The following is an 18,378-nucleotide window of genomic DNA, read 5'->3' as shown; positions in this document are numbered from 1 at the left end:
AGAAATAGCAGATACATTTCATAAACCCAAATTACAATTGCAGAATTCATATACAGTGATCGTACCCTAATGCCAGCATAACTCGCATATGGCATTTTAATATCAAACTCAGATGAGTTCATTGAGGATGGTATGTAATGTTTACAGTTGTCAAATATGACTTTTCACATGTGTAAAGTGAGGAAGGAGGAGATATGAAATCCTCAAATTGTATTTATGTTTTACTACGATGGTCAAGGTGGTTAGTCGAGTACAGTGCATAATTTCTCTACTTTGTTTGGAATTCTGTCATGTAGAATGTAAAAGAATCTGGTCTTTGTCATCTACTTGGGTAATACTTGAATGAATGTAATAGTAAAAACATTTGTTCTCTATGTGTTGGTTTTTCTGAGCAGGCACTGTGATAGGCAGAGAAGGGGCAGGATACGCCAATGTTGGGAACTCTGATTCCTCTCATGCAGGTTAGTCACCACTCTTGTCCTCCATGGCAGCACATTACAACGTTCCAGAAATTCCTCTGATTTCAAGCCATCAGAAACATGTGACCATGTATTATACTTCTTGCATGCACTTGAGAAGTTTCTCTCTTCTCACAAAACTGTGCATAGTTTTTGTGTCGTGTAACCTCACATGGCTGAAACTTTGAGAAGCTTGTCCGGTGATTAGATCCATTTCATGTTGTTTATACACGTTGTGAATTATATTGCACGCTGTTGTGCATCTGTTTTTGTTTCTTTTAATTCAAAGAGAGTTCATGGGTTAGAGACCAAAAATATGGGTAATTTCACATCACTCAAACTATGCATTGTTTCACAGGGCTGCCAACACTGGAAACTAGTTGAGAGTGATACTCCCATAGGCCAATGCTATAATTTAGGAGTCAAAATGAGTGAGATCAATAGAAATGCATGCAAATGAAATAAAGTTTTAGAGTGAGAAAGGACCAAAATGCGTGAGTCTCACACTCAATGCGTGAGAGTTGGCAGTCCTGGTTTCATGTAGAGTGGCTGCAGCTAGTGAGAGAGAAAAATAAAAAGAGAGCAAGAAATAGAGAGGAAGAGATATGAATGTGGATGAGAAAATGTTGGTGGGAAAAGGAATTAATCCCTAGAGTCATATCTTGATTGTGCCTCATTTTTCCAGGAGAGACGCTGGATGAGTGCGGTCTTCGATTTCTGCTCGCCATGCGCTTCCATGTCTGCCTCACCAAATCCCTTCCGCTCCACCAACAGGTTTGTGCCCATCCAGTTGCACCTGGTTACCATAGAGTAGCCACATCTTGTGCCTGGTGTACTCAAACTGTTTTTTAATCCTTCCACCCTGTGTGGCGCTGGAGGCATCATTTTTCCGGTTGTCTGCCCGTATGTTCCACAGCTCTTTATTACAATTAAAAAAACAACAACAACACCTCTTTGAATTTACTTGGTACAATGCTCAGGCATGCTACATCAAGTGTAGATGTGCTGATTGGATCCCTTGAGGTCAAAGGTCACTGTTCTTTGGCTAAAATTTACATATTTTAACATGACTCTTCTGAAAATGTCCAGTGGTAATATGATTATAGGAAGGGTAGAAATCCTGATCACAAACAGGTTCTTACAACATTACTTTTGGGTTTTGACAAAAAGCTGTGTCAAGTCTTATAACCAGCACCTGAGTGCTCATTAATGGATTCCCATAATTTTGTGTAGATTGCAGTCTTTTTCTGACTTTTTCTGGCATTGACAAACAGGTGCAATGGAAACATATTTTTGTGTAGATTTTATTGTTTCTGCCTTTTTCTGGCATTGGTAAACAGGTGCAATGAAAACATAGTTGTGTGTAGATTTTATTTTGTTAATGTCTTTTTCTGGCATTGGCAAACAGGTGCAATGGAAACAAAGTTTTGTGTAGATTTTGTTTTGTTTATGTCTTTTTCTGGCATTAACAAGCAGGTGCAATGGAAACATAGTTTTGTGTAGATTTTATTTTGTTCCTGTCTTTTTTGTGGCATTGATAAACAGGTACACTGAAAACATGGTTTTGTGTAAATTTTTATTTTGTTTCTGTCTTTTTTCTGGCATTGGTAAACAGGTGCAATAGAAACATAGTTTTGTGTAGATTTTTTTTTTCTGGCATTGGTAAACAGGTGCAATGAAAACATGGTTTAGAGTAGATTTCATTTTGTTTGTCTTCTTCTGGTACTGGCAAACAGGTGCAATGGAAACACCAAGGACTGGCCACCTGTCACTTTGCCTGGGCATTCCACTCTGAGGCCGAGGAGGAGCTGCTGTCACTCATACCAGGTATGCAGAAGGGCACGCCCACCTGGGCGGAGCTTCGGTCAGTGGGCGTCGGCTGGTGGGTCCGCAACAACACCACCCTGAAGAGATGCATCGAAAAGGCAAGCAGTGGGATATATTTATTTCTGTCAAGAAATTTGTGGATTGGAAAGAAACACCTCAAAGGAAATTGTACAAAATGATTGCTAGTTAAACAAGACCCAATCACTTTTTCCTACTCACAGCATCTGGCTTCAATGCCATGTTAAGTGATGTCCGTGTAAATAGTGCAATTATTGTACAGTCATGCATGTACTTTTATGTCAGTATGAATAACTTTTGGCAATATTCCTAGTAGCATGTATACTTGGCACTTGAGTGCGTACGAACTGAAAATAACTTCCCCAATACCTAAAACCAATTGACAGACAATATATCTTGTGTCTGTTGTGGATAGTAATGTCCTATCAGTTAGTCTGAAAATAGTTTTGTTATGCACCAAGGAGTTCTGCATCTGATAAAATCAGTTAACCCTTTGTGTGCCTTGAGATCAGCCTGGCACAGAAATCCCCATAGCACTCTACACACTGTCTAAAGTCCCTGGCACAGGAATGGTTAAACTGTTAGATTATCTCAATTTGTGATTTTGTTGTTAGCTCTTTACCATATAGATGAGTATGTCATTCTTTCTCAAAGAAATGACAAAATATATGCATGTATCAATCAAAAGCAGTTAACAATTTGCATGTCACGAACCTACTGTTAAACTAAAGGTAAATTTGTAGTTTCCTGTTGTTCTGCTGCAAAGGAGAAATTGTTTAAGATGTTATGTGCAAATGATAATGGTTTCCTTTTTGTTTTTGTGTCTGCTATTGCTATTTGCAGGTCGCAAAGTCACAGTTTCAGGCCAACAGAAATCCTCTGGATTCCTCTCTCTTCTACCTAGCCATGAAGAAGAAGGCAGTACTCTGGGGGTTGTTCCGGTAAGGAGAGATTTTCATCACCACTTTCATTTATTTGATGTTTTAGTGTGTGCTTTCAGGATTTTTTTTTTTTATTACATCAGAGCAGCTAAATGGCCAAATATGCATATTGCACCAATTAAAGCACAAACTATCACTGATCGCTGTCATCTGTTGACTACTGTGAAACCAGACATATTTACTTTTCATGAAACTTTTGCGAATTTTGTGTGGAGCCAAGATTTACGAAAATAAAACGCATGTGAAAGTTTTTTTTTTGCACAATGCATTGAATGCCAGCAGCAATCTGCAAGAATTTCATGCTGCATACAGTAAATTGCAGTCGCCTCCAAATTGCAAAAGTTTCATGCCGTGAATGTTTCTAGTTTTATAGTACCTACTGATGGAGCTTCTGGGAAGCATTTAGAATCATTTACTTCCATGTACAAAACTACTTTTAAAAAAATGTTGAAATGCTCCCATCACTGACTTAACTTCACAGATCCATCCAGGATCAGCGTATGACAAACTTTTTTCGCAACGACTTCAACAAGGACCGCTGGCGCAAGGCGGCGCTGAAGAATGCATTCCAGCTGCTTGGCAAGCAGCGCTTTGAGCACGCTGCCGCCTTTTTCCTTCTCGCTGGGTCCCTGAAGGATGCCATAGAGGTGTGCACCAACAACCTGAAAGACATCCAGCTGGCAATGGTGGTGGCAAGACTCTATGAAGACGAGGAGATGCCGCAAACCCAGAAGGACATCCTAGGGTTAAAGGTCAGATTGATTTCTCAAACTAAATGAACATATTTCATTTCAAATTTAAGTCCTTGATGGGTGATCAAATGTGTACTGTACTGTTACTGCAAATATTAAATGGAAGAAATGAAAACCTCTATTCAGTGTGGCTGCTGCACCAATCCAAGAAATTGTAGAAATTATAAATTGTTTACCCTCCTGTACAGTGAACTATGTTGGACACATTATTGAAATGCATGATAATGATTATATTTATAACAGTAACTTTTATGTGACTGCCATTAAAGTGTTCTGAGAATAATGTTACCAAGCTTTCCTTTCAAGATATGTTAACATGCAGTATTTGTGTATAAGAACTTGGACTGCACATGAAAAGACCCATGGAATCTGACCCTTTTATGTGACAGCATATCCTTCTTTTAATGTTTTGTTTTACTGGATGCATTTCCAAGCCTGCCAACAAAAAAAAAGGCTATCAACTATCATCAGACAAGTAGAATCTTCTTTGGTCGTGGAGGTAGATTTTGAGAATGCTGATGCAAATATGCTATGGTGATTCTGTTGATATTGTGCAGATACTTGCCCAAGATGAGAAAGGGAACCCAATGGAAGGGAACTACCCACATCCTGACCCCTTCCTGCGGAGCATCGCACACTGGATGCTGCGAGACTACCCCTCGGCACTCAAAACACTACTCCAGTCTCCAGCCAAAGAGGGCAACAATCCAAAGAGCAACCTGAGCAACGGAGAGAAGGCAGAGGGTTCCTCGGAGATTGAGACGAAATCGGAACGGGCCAATCCAGAGGTCTTCAACTTCTACAACTACCTTAGGACGCATCCGCTCTTTGTACGCCGGCAACTTGCGGATGCCAATAAGGCGAGCCAGGGGATGGGGCTGCTGATAGTGGGTGCAAGCGGTGGTGGGTTTGGTCAGATGGCAGGTCAAGACGAGAGATTAGTCAAGGATGAGATCACGCCCGAGGAGCGCAGACTCTTCTTCACCACGGCTCACACCCATCTGTCGGCAGGATGCCCCCTCCTTGCTCTCGATGTGTTGTCAAAGCTCCCAAAAGTCAGGACTAAGCCAAAGGTGGATGAGAACAAGCTAGCAGAGAGTAAGGCAGAAGAGAGCCCCCCAAGCAGTAGCGTGATCAGCACGGGAACTTTCAAGGAAGGATTCTTGAGTTCCAGCTACACAGACTCTTCGTCCAAGGACAGTGGAATGGGCATGGATTGGGGTGCTCCGGTCAGCCAGATGACGAATGGACACAAGAATGATTCTGGGCTGGACATGGATTGGGGTTCTTCATTTGCTGGAAGGTTTGAGGAGGAGGAATTGAAGCTTGACTGGGGTAATGACAATGATGATGACGAGGAGGAGGAGGAGGAGAAAACTGAAAAGGGGGAAGGGAGTACAGCCAACCCTGCAGATGAGACACTGGTGAATGGAGCAGATGACAGCACCATTGGTAGCAAACAGGAGAGCACAGTGGGAGAGGAAGAAGAGGATAACAGCATTGACATAATGGCACAGCAGTTGAAGTTCATCTGCTGCCTGAAGATCATGATGGAAGAACTGCGAACTCTCGCCACAGGCTTTGAAGTCGACGGTGGGCAGCTGCGATACCAGCTCTACATATGGCTAGAGCAACAGGTTGAAACTCTGCGACAGCTCTGCCACTATGGAAGCCCAGTCACCATCAAGAGCATTGCTGAGGACGAGGGTGCTGATGAACAGGACGGTGCGGACGGAGATGAACGGCAGTCCACGCTGTATGAGCAGCTCCAGGCGAAGCGGCTGGACCTCGAGGAGAAGCGGCAGAGAGCAGTGCGGCGGAAACGCTGGCTGCGTGACAACCACCACCTTCTGCGCACGCTGGTCAGCTACACCATGCTCTACGGAGCCAGTGGAGGAGGACTGGCATCCGTTGCCATGGAGCTGGTCCTCCTGGTCCAAGAGCTGCAGCAGGAGCGCATCGTCCAGCAGCTCTCCTCGCCCCTCCCGCTGCCCACTACCCTGCCACTCATGTCTGCCAGCATCGCTAACTGCAAGACAGTGGTGACAGACCCCATTCTCTACCTGCGACTGCACATACACAGCATCCTCCGCACCATCCTGGACTTCAGTGCCCCGCCCTCACCCAACCACCACTCGCCAATCATTTCAGTGGTTCATGCTCTCAGTGCAGCACTCTCGGCCTGTGTCTACCAAAGCTTGTGTGATAGTGATTCCTTCAGTGCATCTATTGGGAAAGCAAAGATTACAGGTTAGTCTGTAAAGATCACTTAACTGCTCTATCTTTTCTTTTTGATATGGTTAGAAACATGCACACTTTTCTTGGGAAGTTTTTTTTTAGTCATACATGATACTGTTTTCTCAATATTCTTAAAGCATCTTTTCAAAATAATGTTGAGGTACATGTGCCCATAGGATGAACTTCTAATAAACAAGGCCTACCATTATGTTACTACATATATATCAATGGCACATCAAGGTCCAAAGCAGTTTATATCCTTGTGCACGATATTGACACAAACCTATTGCTTGGAAATGCCATAATTTATGTGAAAAATGACAGAAATATTTTCCTCATAGCTTAAAATCATTCAAATGCTTCAAACCTACATAAGCTGTTTCTAAAAATGGTGGACTAAAAATATTTTGCCATAATGCATCAACACTTTTTATGCCTCCGCAACGAAGTGGCCGGAGGTATTATGTTTTCGGGTCGTCCGTCCGTCCGTCCGTCCGTCCCGTTTTGTTTTTGTTGATATCTCAAGAACCGTGTGGTGGTTTTACATCAAACTTGGTATGAGGGTATATCCTTGGGGGATAATACTTTGTGTGGATTTTAGGGTCACAGGGTCAAAGGTCAAAGGTCACAGGTTATTTTGTGAAAAAAAAATTGAAATTTCATGTTTTTCTCCATATCTCGCAAATGGTTCAAGATATCTTCGTGGAACTTAGTATATATGCTTGTACCGATGGGCAGTGATTATCTAGGGAAGTTGGGGTCATGGGTCAAAGGTCAGGGGGTCAAAGGTCAAGGTCAACTCCTCAAAATATCACTACTTTCCTTAAAATGCAATATGCCTGAAGGTTTTTTTTTTAAAAACTTGATGTATGGCATGTATTACCCAATATATATTTTTGGGGAAGTTTCTTGCCAAAAGGTCAAAGGTCAAAAGGTAAAAGGTCAAGTGAAAGTGCTAAATTGCACTTTTTCCTCCATATCTCGAAAGTAACTCAAGGTATCATCATGAAACTTACATATTTATGCATGTTCAACCTAACAGTGATTCTCTTTGGAACTGTGAGGTCAAAGGTCAAAGGCCAGGTTTAGATGATGCTATTTTCCCATTTGATACTGAAATTATACTTTTCTTAATACCTTGAAAATTACTCAATGCATAAACTTATAAAAGGGCCAAAAGTCAAGTAAAAATCATCAGTTCCCCAAATACCTGCACTCTGACATTTTAATCATTCATCCAATTGAACCTAGTTCTAGGAAAGTGAACATTCAGCACATTTGTTTCAAACCTGTCATTTTAATATTTTGCCAATTGTGTGAAACTGTCATCACACATAGTCAAGACATTGTACTGTAGACCTATTAGGAGAACCATGCATTATGGCGGAGGCATATCAGTAGCCGTAGCGATATATCTAGTTAGAACATTAATCATGTAGGAACTTTTATGTTCTCTGTGAAATTTGAATCAAGTTTGGAGGAGTGTTAGATGCATGTCTATCCACTGTTATTGGCAAGGCAGTTTATGTTAGCAATTCATGAATATTTGAATTGAGTTGAGAAAGAAACAAAGTGATTTCATGAAGTTTTGGTGTCATATTTTGTCTCACCTGTCAGGTATGGATGCATATACACCAAGAGCCAGCAACAATGTGATGTTCAGAGTCGGTCAGCTCGTCAGCGCTGGCAGAAAACGAAGTCGACATCCCAGCCACGATCAGCACAACCTCAGCATCACATCTCCACCTGGGAAATGGCCAGGTAGGGATTATGTGAGAGAGGGATCTTAAGTGTGAGTGACAGGGATTCTTGACTCGTTTGTGCACCATCTCCCACATGCCCATCTCAGTTGAATGTGAGTGGTGGATGGATGACAGCTGTAGATTGCTGCAGAGTTTGCCATGCATTGCTGCTTTTTGTAGACCATTTAAAAGGAACAACTTATTAAAATCCTCACTGCCTTCTAGTAGTATCTTAATTGATTTACTTAGCTTGATGTGTTGGAGTATACTATCTATAAATTTGAATGTTGTCCACTGAGTCAAGCCCATGACCCCTGCACATTGAGATTTAACTTACTTAAAGTTTGCAGTATAAAATCAAAATTTCCATTTTTGTAGGTGAACTACACCCATTTTGGACATCAAGATTTTTTTTTAAAAGATTTTGAGAGAGTAGATTTAAAACTTGAGACAGATTGTCGGAAAATGTTGACTCTGACATCATTCCAGCTGGATTAAAGAGGAGTTTATCAATAGAGACCAAATCTTCCCCAAACTCGTATATAGGTGTGGCCACGTACCAAGCCTTGCTTGCCAGCGAGAGGGACGATGACATCCCGATACCAAACATCCAGCTCTGCGAGGGTCTCCTGGCCGTCTACATGAGCCTGCTGCTCCACGCCCTGGCCAATAACAACGCCAACGAACTCTTCCGTCTCATTGGCCACGACCTCAACGACAAGACATGGGCCTCTGTCTTTGGGGGCGGAGCGAAAGTGGTTGCCCAGAGCAAATTGCTAGGTAAGTTTGCTTCTTTCAACCCACCTTATCCTGTTCTGCTCCCCTGTTATGGTACTTTTTTTTGCCCAGAAGTCTACAAGAAATTACCAAAAGATGTTGATTACATAATTTTGTCTATTCTCTTTGTTGACTGCATGACAAAAATTTGCCTAAAATTTTAGGAAAATAAGCAAGAAAAAACATCTTGCATAGTTCGCTTTCAGTACACAAGAACTCCCCTTTCCCCCCCCCCAAAAAAAAAAAATAGAATGGAAAAATAGTAGTCTACCCATCAAACTATGAGATCACTGTGATATAATTTGTATGTAAGTATAGGGAATATTGTGCACAACATAATGTCTTCATACCATTATTAATAATAAAGGTTTTAGATTTCTTCTTCTTTCTTTTTTGCTGGATTTTACAGTTACTTTCCCCCAATATTATTCCTGGTAATGGTAAATAAATGTCAGGAGTTGCAGTTGGATAACTTTATGACCGCTTAGAGACAAAATTTTCTCCAGACTATGTCATGAGCTTTCGTATGTGTGAAAAGTATGTACGACAGACTTCCAAATTTGTATGTGCAAATGCAACACAGTTCACATTGGTTTTATGTATGTTAGAATTACTGTACTAAATTGGGTGCGCACATATCAAAACATTTTATTCCTTGTTGAATCAAATGCACAGCCTTTTATGATTTATGCAACCGTAAATGTTTTATTGTAATTATGCTGTAGTATTATATGAGATTGCACTTTTGTTTTGCTCCTTTGTAATGTAGTTATGTTGCGGTAATTCTTTACAGTAATTTAATTGTATTTTCTGTTTTGACTGTAAAAGCAGAATAAATGCTGACTAACAAAAAAAAACCCCACACACATCATGCTTATTGGCTAGTCACACATTTCTGTGAGAGAGTGAGACAAATGAAACAAAATGATATCTTCTCTATCTCTCTTTCTGCAGCTTCACACAGTTCATCCAGCGGGGACGAGACACTTGCCAAGCAGCGGGACCGACTAGCCCTGAGGCTGATGGGGAAGGCGAGGATGGGCCGCAACTCCTCTGCAGCCCCCGATGACAAACCGGTGCTTCGAGAGGTCTTTGTTCCTCCAGAGACCAGCATCAGAGATTACTTCCTGGTTAAGGTAAAGGGACTGATTGCCTGTAACCCAGGCTGTAAGGCTGTAAGTTTCCAGGCTGTGCAACAAACCCCTTCTCCACTGATTTTAATGCTGCTATAGGGATGGTATAGTTTTGATTGAGATGGAGACTTTTTGCGAGATGATTAGAAACCACTCATATGAAATATCAAAAAGGATATTCTTAGAGAAATTTAAAGTTTATTTGATGAAAATTGGTTTTAAAATGGTTGAAATATCCAGGAACAAAGCTGTCCTAATAAATCGGGGTCCCACCTTGTATTAGGACCACTTTATTTTACTTTGTTTCAGGGATATCTCAGCCATTTCAAAACCATTTTTCATCAAATAAACTTTTAATTTCCCTCAGAATTGTATGCTCTTTTATATTTCATAAAAGTGGTTTCTAATTGTCTCACAAAAAGTTAAAGCCTGAATCTCTGTCTCAATCAGAACTATACCTTCCCTTTAATGTTGTAGCCTTTGCTGTCAGTTTTGTACCTTGTACACGTCAAGGTTTATGTGATGCATCCAGTGTGACCTAATGTCATCAAAAGCTTCCTTTATTTTTACGTAATGGATATGGAAAAGGTATTGTGTGTTTTAGTGAGGATTTTTCATTGGAAGTGCTATAAAGGTGTGACAGTTTTCTTGTCATTACCCAATAAATAACAGTGGAGAGCCAGCTTTTTCTTGAGGGTGTAGATGTTGAGTATGTGCATAATAATCATACTAATATTGGAAGAAAAGGTGCAACAATGTGTATGAATATGCCATGCTAAAGTGCATGCATTTGATGATACTTATTTAGCATGCTCCTGACAGTATGCACAGGATTAAATACTGTATACGCCAATATTTTCGCGTACAGATATTTTCGCGAATCACGGTATCAGTGGCATTTTCGCGTGTTGTTAAATTCACGATTAGTAGTAGGGTCTACTGCCAAGCCAGAGAAACATGTTCAAACACTTGCCAACGTACTTGTAACGATTGTTTTTTTTTCCATTTGCATTGTGACTTCCCAAACATGAAAATAAAAAAGACACAGTAGATTTGTAAAATGAAACAATTACGGCATTCACAAGACATTTTGTACTCAGTACCTACCAAATGTTGCAACAAATAGATAGATGACAAAGTTTCAGAGCTGCGCTAGCGCTAGCAAAAGTTTTACATGCGCCCTGTCGCTGTACACAAGTTTAGTGTCGCACTAGCTGCGCACGGCGTCTGGTCGGGGTAACATGCATCCTAACTATACATGGCCCTGCGCACACGGCGTCTGGTTGGGCTACATGCATCCCTAGCCAGGCCTCACCCGTACCCAAGACCACATCGAGCCGGTGTTTGTTTGCTTAGGTTAACGTAGCACGGAGATTGCTTGCTGCACATTTTAATGCATGTTTAGCATCGTACTGCACTTCCACAATCTGTCGCACCATATCGTACGTACTGGTAATATAGTATGTTTACGTACTTGCCGGTGTAACAGCCGTGTTCTGGTCCGGCCAGTGTTGGATGCATTTTGTCATCAATTTGTACATAAGATATGACGGGGTAATATTTTCGCGTGTCTTTAATTTCGCGATCAGCCCGAAGCTCGCGAAATTCGCGAAAATAAAACCCTCTCGAAAATAACGGCGTATACAGTAGTACAAAGGGGAATGTAATGCTTTATCTTCATTTTTTCTCTCTCTCCCCTCTATAATTGCCAGCCCTACATCCCACCCAACCAGACTGGCATTGACTATGACTCCAGTGCCAGTGACAGCTCAGACGATGAGGACCTGGACTACATGGACCATGATGACGATTACGATGACACCGGTCCCTACCGACGAAAACGGCCCGGCGTTCCGCTGCCGGGAGAGACCGAGCACTCGGACAACAACTCCTACAGCTGGTGCCTGATGCGGTACGCTGTGGTCAAACTGGTCCTCCACAAACTCCAGGCATTCCTTCCTCTGGTGGGGATAGAGCTGGCAGGTGAGCTTCAATGGTGGCATGGATGATGATTGATTGTGATAATGATGATGATGGATGTTGATGAATGACGACGACGACGACAACGATGATAATGATGATGATGATGATGATGAGGGATGGTGATAATGATGGATGGTGATGATGATGATGATGATGATGACAATGATAATGATGATGATTGAATGTCTGATGTATGATGACTAAGGATTGAGGATAATGATGAATGATGATGATAAAGGATGATGATTACAAAACCAATTCTGATAGGCTAGCTGTACTTACACTGGTATTGCTTTTGTTTGTGAAGATTTATGTGAACATAACAGTAAAGGTTGCAGTTACTGGGAATCTTATTTACTACTTGCACTGTGTGTACACTGTATATCTGGTATCATCGTGTCAAGAATGAAGTGTGCGCTATCTGATGCTTGATACGTGTAAGTGATGACATTACATTAAATGTGAATGCTGTAAATTCCAAATGATATCTGTCGCATTGATTGTAATGATAATCTAAAAGGTGAATTGATTGTAGTTATCATGCCAACAACATTTTAAACTTGACCTGTAATTTCTTGGACTGTGTGACCCACACCCCGTGGAGGTGGATGCAATGTGTCGGTAATCTGCTGCTGATGCTATATTGCCGTAGTCCTCATAGCACCGTCGGCATTCTCCTGTGTGCATTTGCTCTCGCCTCGGTTATTCCTCCCTTTAATGTTTCTAGTCTTAAAGCGTGAATATGGATTGCAGGTGTTGCTGCTGAATTATTGAATGCAGGGATTAGGATAAGTATTCCAATACCAACATTTCTAGTTTGATGTCACAGGAATGTATTTCTGGAAGGTACGCACTGAATCCTGTCTTCATTTTACTGTAGAAATATCCATTGTAAGGACCAACCTGTAAAAACGAAGGATGCTCTTCATATTGTGCGTTCTTTGAAAAAGGAGGATACTCTTTATATTGCTTATGCCTTTGTAACGCTTCTTGTGGTGTTTTTAGCTCACCTGAGCCAAAGGCTCAAGTGAGCTATTGCGATCGCCCTTCGTCCGGCGTCCGTCGTGCGTCGTGCGTCGTGCGTCGTCCGTCGTCCGTCGTCCGTCGTCCGTCGTCCGTCGTCCGTCGTGCGTCGTGTGTAAACTTTTTACATTTTCATCTTCTTCTTGAAAACCCCAAGACCAATTTTCATCAAACTTGGCAGGTAGCATCCCTAGGGGGTTAGGAACTCAATTTGTTAAAATGGGCACCATGACCCACCCAGGGGGCCCCCAGGGGGGCCCAAACCCCCCAAAATTAAGGAATCTTTAAAAATCTTCTTCTCTAGAACCAGAAGTGATAGAGCTAAGTTAATACTATGAGTTAGTTCATTGATGACTGTAGTTTCAAGTTTGTTCATGGCAGAATCAGGGATGCCCCCCTTGGGACCCAGGGGAGGGGGGTGGGGAGGGGTTCTAATGGGGCCTAAATTGTACATTTTCATCTTCTTCTTGAGAACCCCATGACCCATTTTCACCAAACTTGGCAGGTAGCATCCCTAGGGGGTTAGGAACTCAATTTGTTAAAATGGGCACCATGCCCCACCCAGGGGGCCCCCAGGGGACCCCCAGGGGGCCCAAATCCCCCAAAATTAAGGAATCTTTAAAAATCTTCTTCTCTAGAACCAGAAGTGATGGAGCTAAGTTAATACTATGAGTTAGTACATTGATGACTGCAGTTTCAAGTTTGTTCATGGCAGAATCAGGGGTGCCCCCCTTGGGACCCAGGGGAGGGAGGTGAGGAGGGGTCCTAATGGGGCCTAAATTGTACATTTTTATCTTCTTTTTTAGAACCCCATGACCCATTTTCACCAAACTTGGCAGGTAGCATCCCTAAGGGGTTAGGATCTCAATTTGTTAAAATGGGCACCATGTCCCACCCAGGGGGCCCCCAGGGGGGCCCAAACCCCCCAAATGAAGGAATCGTTAAAAATTTTCTCTAGAATCAGAAGTTATACAGCTAAGATAATACTATGAGTGAGTACATTAATGACTGTAGTTTTGAGTTTGTTCATAGGAGATCCAGGGGTGCCCCTCTTGGGGGCAGGGGTGGGGGGGGGGGGGGGGGGGGTTGGTTGGTTAGGAAGGTCCAAATGGGGGCCTGAATCGTACATTGTCATCTTCTTCCTGAAAACCTCACGATAGATTTTCGTCAAACTTGGCAGGTAGCATCCTTAGGGGGTCAGGATCTCAATTTATCAAAATGGGCACCATGCCCCACCCAGAGGGCCCCAGGGGGCCCCCAATTCCCCAAATTAAGGAATCTTTAAAAATTTGGGCCCTTATTGTACATTTTCATCTTCTACTTCAGAATGCCTGGTCAAATTTTGGTAGAGCTGTGAATAATTTAGATTAGTGACTGCGTGAAAGGTGAACTTGCGATACTCAGGTGAGCGCTAGACCCGCGGGTCTCTTGTTTCTTTTACCTACACCGTGACAGAGCTACCTGTGGCTTCCCCCATCATGCATTCTGTGCTCAAACTTCTGGAGCAATGGCAGCAGGCCTGTGTGCGCAAGCTGGATCTCTTCGCACGGCCACCGCCCGACTTCATCTCAGAGACGTCCGGGAGCAGCATGACAGGGCTTAGTGGGCCGGCCATCCTGCGATATAAGGGGCTGCTTGACCCCTCCAACACCCCCTTCAGGTATCATATATCATCCGCTATCACTATCTCTCTGTCTTTAACTATAGCACTGTAATCGTTTACATCATCTATTTCACAATGGTTTTATTTTCACGTAATATTGACATCAACTGATACTTTGCAGAATTGACATCACACCCAGATATTGTTTCCCAAATTAGGAATTGAATGTATATTGCTTCCAAGGTGTCCTACATTGAAAATCACCAATTTTTCTTTCTGGAGAAAAAAAAAAAAAAAAGGAGTATTAATTTTATTTTGTGTTCTATCACTTTGGTTCTCAATCTTGAATCTAACCTCATACAAAATTGAATCCACTGAAGTTCAGTTATTCACCGTCATTGAAAAAGTATACCTTTATTGAAAAAGTAGCCAAAACAGTAGATAGGGCTCATCACACAGTGGGTGTCTTCCTGGACCTCTCCAAGGCCTTCGATACCATTGATCATAAAATATTACTTCATAAATTATGTCACTATGGTATACGTGGCAAGGCCTTGGAGTGGTTCAGGAGTTACCTCTCTGATCGTAAACAGTATGTCTTTCTATCTGGTCAAAACTCCTGCAACCAATCTGTCACCTGTGGTGTACCTCAGGGTAGTTTACTGGGACCTCTTTTATTCATTTTGTATATAAATGATATAATAAATGCTTCTAATATTTTATCTTTTGTACTTTTTGCTGATGACTCTAATGTTTTTCTTTCTCATTCAGATCCTCATATTTTGGTGGATTTGTTAAATTCTGAATTAAAGAGATTGTTTTGTTGGATAAGGTCAAATAAGTTGTCTATAAATCTTCTTAAAACTAAATGTATATTATTTAGTAATACTTTAAATAATCTTCCTAATAATATAAAAATAGATGATATAGTTATAGATGAAGTTGCATCAATGAAGTTTTTAGGTTTGGTTATTGACAATAAACTTTCATGGAAGTCACATATTGATAGTATTTGTCACACAATATCTCGAAATATTGGTGTTATTAATAGAGTTACATATTATTTTTCTATTCCCACCCTTTTAATGTTATATTCAGCTTTGATTTTACCTTATTTGAATTATTGCATCATAGCTTGGGGGCACACACATCCATCATATCTCGACAGACTGTCCCGTCTCCAGAAAAAAGCTCTTCGAATAATTTGTCATGTTTCTTGGAGAGCCCACACCGATGTTTTATTTTCTGAAAACAAAATTTTAAAGATAACTGATATTTATTATTATTGTCTTGGCCAATTTATATATAAACTTTCTAATAATTTGTTGCCGTCTGTCTTCACAAGCATGTTTGCGAGAAACCGCTCGTTCCATAAATATCCAACTCGTCATTCAGATGAATTCCATCTGCCTTTAACTAGAACAATGTTTACACAATCTATGTTTACATTTGCTGGACCTAAATATTGGAACAACCTTTCTAACAGTTTGAGGACATCTCCAAGTTTAAGTTCTTTAAGAGTAATCTGAAGAAAAATATGTTGAACAGTTATAAGAATTGTTGATTCTTTATTGGTTGCAAAGAAGTGTAAAATCCAACCTTATATTCTATTGGAATTACAGCTAAGCGGCTCCATCCATCCACTACCTCTCGTGTCCTTCTATTTTTTTTCTCTTATCTTCACACCACGCATTAAGCTGCTTTCTCCCCCCCCCCCCCCCTCTCTCATACACACACACACACACTCACACACACACACACACACACACACACACATACTATTTTGTTTCTCTCCTCTCTTTTCTGGCATGACAGCGACTTAGTGTAGGGATTTGTTCAGGGTTTTTGTTTCGGATAAGTTAGGTTATAGGTCTTTTTGTCTTAGTTTCTTTGTTTCATCCATTTTCAATGCTTATCAGTCTATCGATCATATAATTTCTTGTATTACGTGTGGGGGGAATGCAGCCTACAAGCTCAGCTTTTTAGCATTCCTCCCCATTTCCAACATTTTCCTATACCTACAAGTTTTCTGTAAATTTATCCTTTACTTTGTATGATGAAATTTATGCACTGTATTCAATTTTTGTAATATATTTATATGTTTTTGTTGGAAATGAAAAATAAATGAATGAATGAATGAATGAAAACATACCTATCTATAGTACTGGTCTTGATTATACTTTTGAGCTTCCTGTAAAGCATCATGCAGGCCCTGTGTTCATTTCCCATATTTCCCCTTTCCCATTCAAACATACCCATCTATGATACTAGTCTTGAATATGTTACTGAGCTTCCTATTAAACAACGTGTGTACCCTCTGTTCATTTCACCCTTCTCTAGGAGTGACTCCAAATCGACGCTTCCCGCCAAGAGACTCTGGAACTTCCTCGTGAGACAGGAAAGCATTCAGGAGCTTTTCATCAAGTACATCTTCAAGAAGGGCAGTGTCATGGATGGCATTGTAAGAATGGAGATTCTAAATGCTATGATGTGATCATCCATTTTTGGCTTGGCTCTAGAGCTCTTTGCTTGTCTTTTTTTAAGTCAAGGAGATGTTGCCTACTGTATAACCAAAAACATTTGCAGCATGAGACTTTCATTAAGTGGAGCCAACAGCCTTTTTTGCAGCATGACACTTTCGCAAATTGCCACTAGCATTCAAGGCACTATGTAAACAAACACTTTCATGTGCATTTTACTTCTGCGAATCTTGGCTTCTTACAAAATTCACAAAAGTTTCATGTATACAAAAATTTCTGGTTTTACAGTACGACTGTCTGCTGAAGATCGCAGGAATTTTGCTGGACAGTGATTTCCTAAGACATTTAGAGAGACAATGACCTACAATGTATGCTGTGTTTGGTACATCCATCAAAGTTAGTCACTTTCAGACACACACGTCCTATAGTCTGGATACCCAAAATAATATTACATCATGATTCTTACTATCATCAGGTGAGAATAATAAGGGCATTAAGTTGCCTCAGACACTATGGCTTTTGTGGCAACTTAACGCCCTTGTCATTCTCAGCCGATGTTATTATGTTCTCTTTTCAGTGATTTATCCTCATCTCCATCATTATTTAAAATAAAAAGAAAATGTATGGAGTCATTGTCCTACATAAGGAAAAGAAGAAGAAGAAGAATTTTTAGTCTTTTATGACCAAGAGTAATAGTAATGGTAATGGTAGAATGATAAGTTTAATAATAGTTGCTGTTATGATGTCATAATCATTCATTGCCCAATGAGAAAAGAGTCTTTCATGCTTGCTCTTTGCTCCAGAATGACCCCATGAGGAGTCCCAGTCGTTCCATGGGCTCCCTTCCCCAGGCTGCTAGCCAGGCGAGACTAATCCACAAGGAGCAGGAGAAAATCTCAGCCTTCTGCTTCAACCAGGTAAAGTGGGGAAAGAAAGCAAATTCCCAGCCTGAAATTTTCAGCCGAATCTTTGGTGAAGTGTCAAGAGATGTGTTTGCATTCATAGTCTCAGTACCCCTGTATAATACATAGGTGCCCATGTGTTTGTAGAGTCTTTGAATGCATAGTATTTGCACTGACCCATGTTTTGTATGTTAAATGGTTTGTGAGAGCATGGAGAGCTGTGGCTGTCTGTATGAAATGAATGGAAATTATGCAGCTTCTTAACTCCCTAATAGCTGTAGGCAAGTAAATTATACACAATTTTTATGCCATTTTGAGCTGTTGATGCTAAGAAAGAGGGCTAGAACTATGCAGTTGTGCAATAGGCTTTGCCAGTTGTAATACTACCAGTGCAATTAACTTCAGAGTGAATGCAGTGCTATCAAGCTCTAGTTCAGACACAGAACTAGCACAGCACAAACCAGTTACGTAACCATCAGTGCCTATGTCTGGATTGTTTCA

At 41.1% G+C, this 18,378-nt stretch overlaps 1 protein-coding gene across 1 annotated transcript in view; it reads left to right on the top strand.

Annotated features, from left to right (window-relative positions):
• The window catches only part of LOC139736041 (dmX-like protein 2), a 134,570-nt gene that overhangs the window by 102,510 nt on the left and 13,682 nt on the right, over positions 1–18,378 (top strand). Inside the window, exons 16-28 of the mRNA XM_071646786.1 lie at positions 396–461; positions 1,144–1,232; positions 2,195–2,383; positions 3,147–3,244; positions 3,726–3,996; positions 4,554–6,246; positions 7,852–7,995; positions 8,523–8,756; positions 9,708–9,889; positions 11,599–11,869; positions 14,348–14,552; positions 16,836–16,956; positions 17,779–17,892. Coding sequence (XP_071502887.1) covers positions 396–461; positions 1,144–1,232; positions 2,195–2,383; positions 3,147–3,244; positions 3,726–3,996; positions 4,554–6,246; positions 7,852–7,995; positions 8,523–8,756; positions 9,708–9,889; positions 11,599–11,869; positions 14,348–14,552; positions 16,836–16,956; positions 17,779–17,892 — 3,677 coding nt within the window. The remainder of the gene's footprint in view (positions 1–395; positions 462–1,143; positions 1,233–2,194; positions 2,384–3,146; positions 3,245–3,725; positions 3,997–4,553; positions 6,247–7,851; positions 7,996–8,522; positions 8,757–9,707; positions 9,890–11,598; positions 11,870–14,347; positions 14,553–16,835; positions 16,957–17,778; positions 17,893–18,378) is intronic.

This window comes from Diadema antillarum, unplaced genomic scaffold, assembly GCF_040938485.1.
Source record: "Diadema antillarum isolate AM-2024a unplaced genomic scaffold, OU_Dant_1.0 seq00000620_RagTag, whole genome shotgun sequence".
NCBI classification, from domain to species: Eukaryota; Metazoa; Echinodermata; class Echinoidea; order Diadematoida; family Diadematidae; genus Diadema; species Diadema antillarum.
Note: the sequence above shows the minus strand (reverse complement) of the source record. Positions and strands in the feature narration are given on the sequence as shown.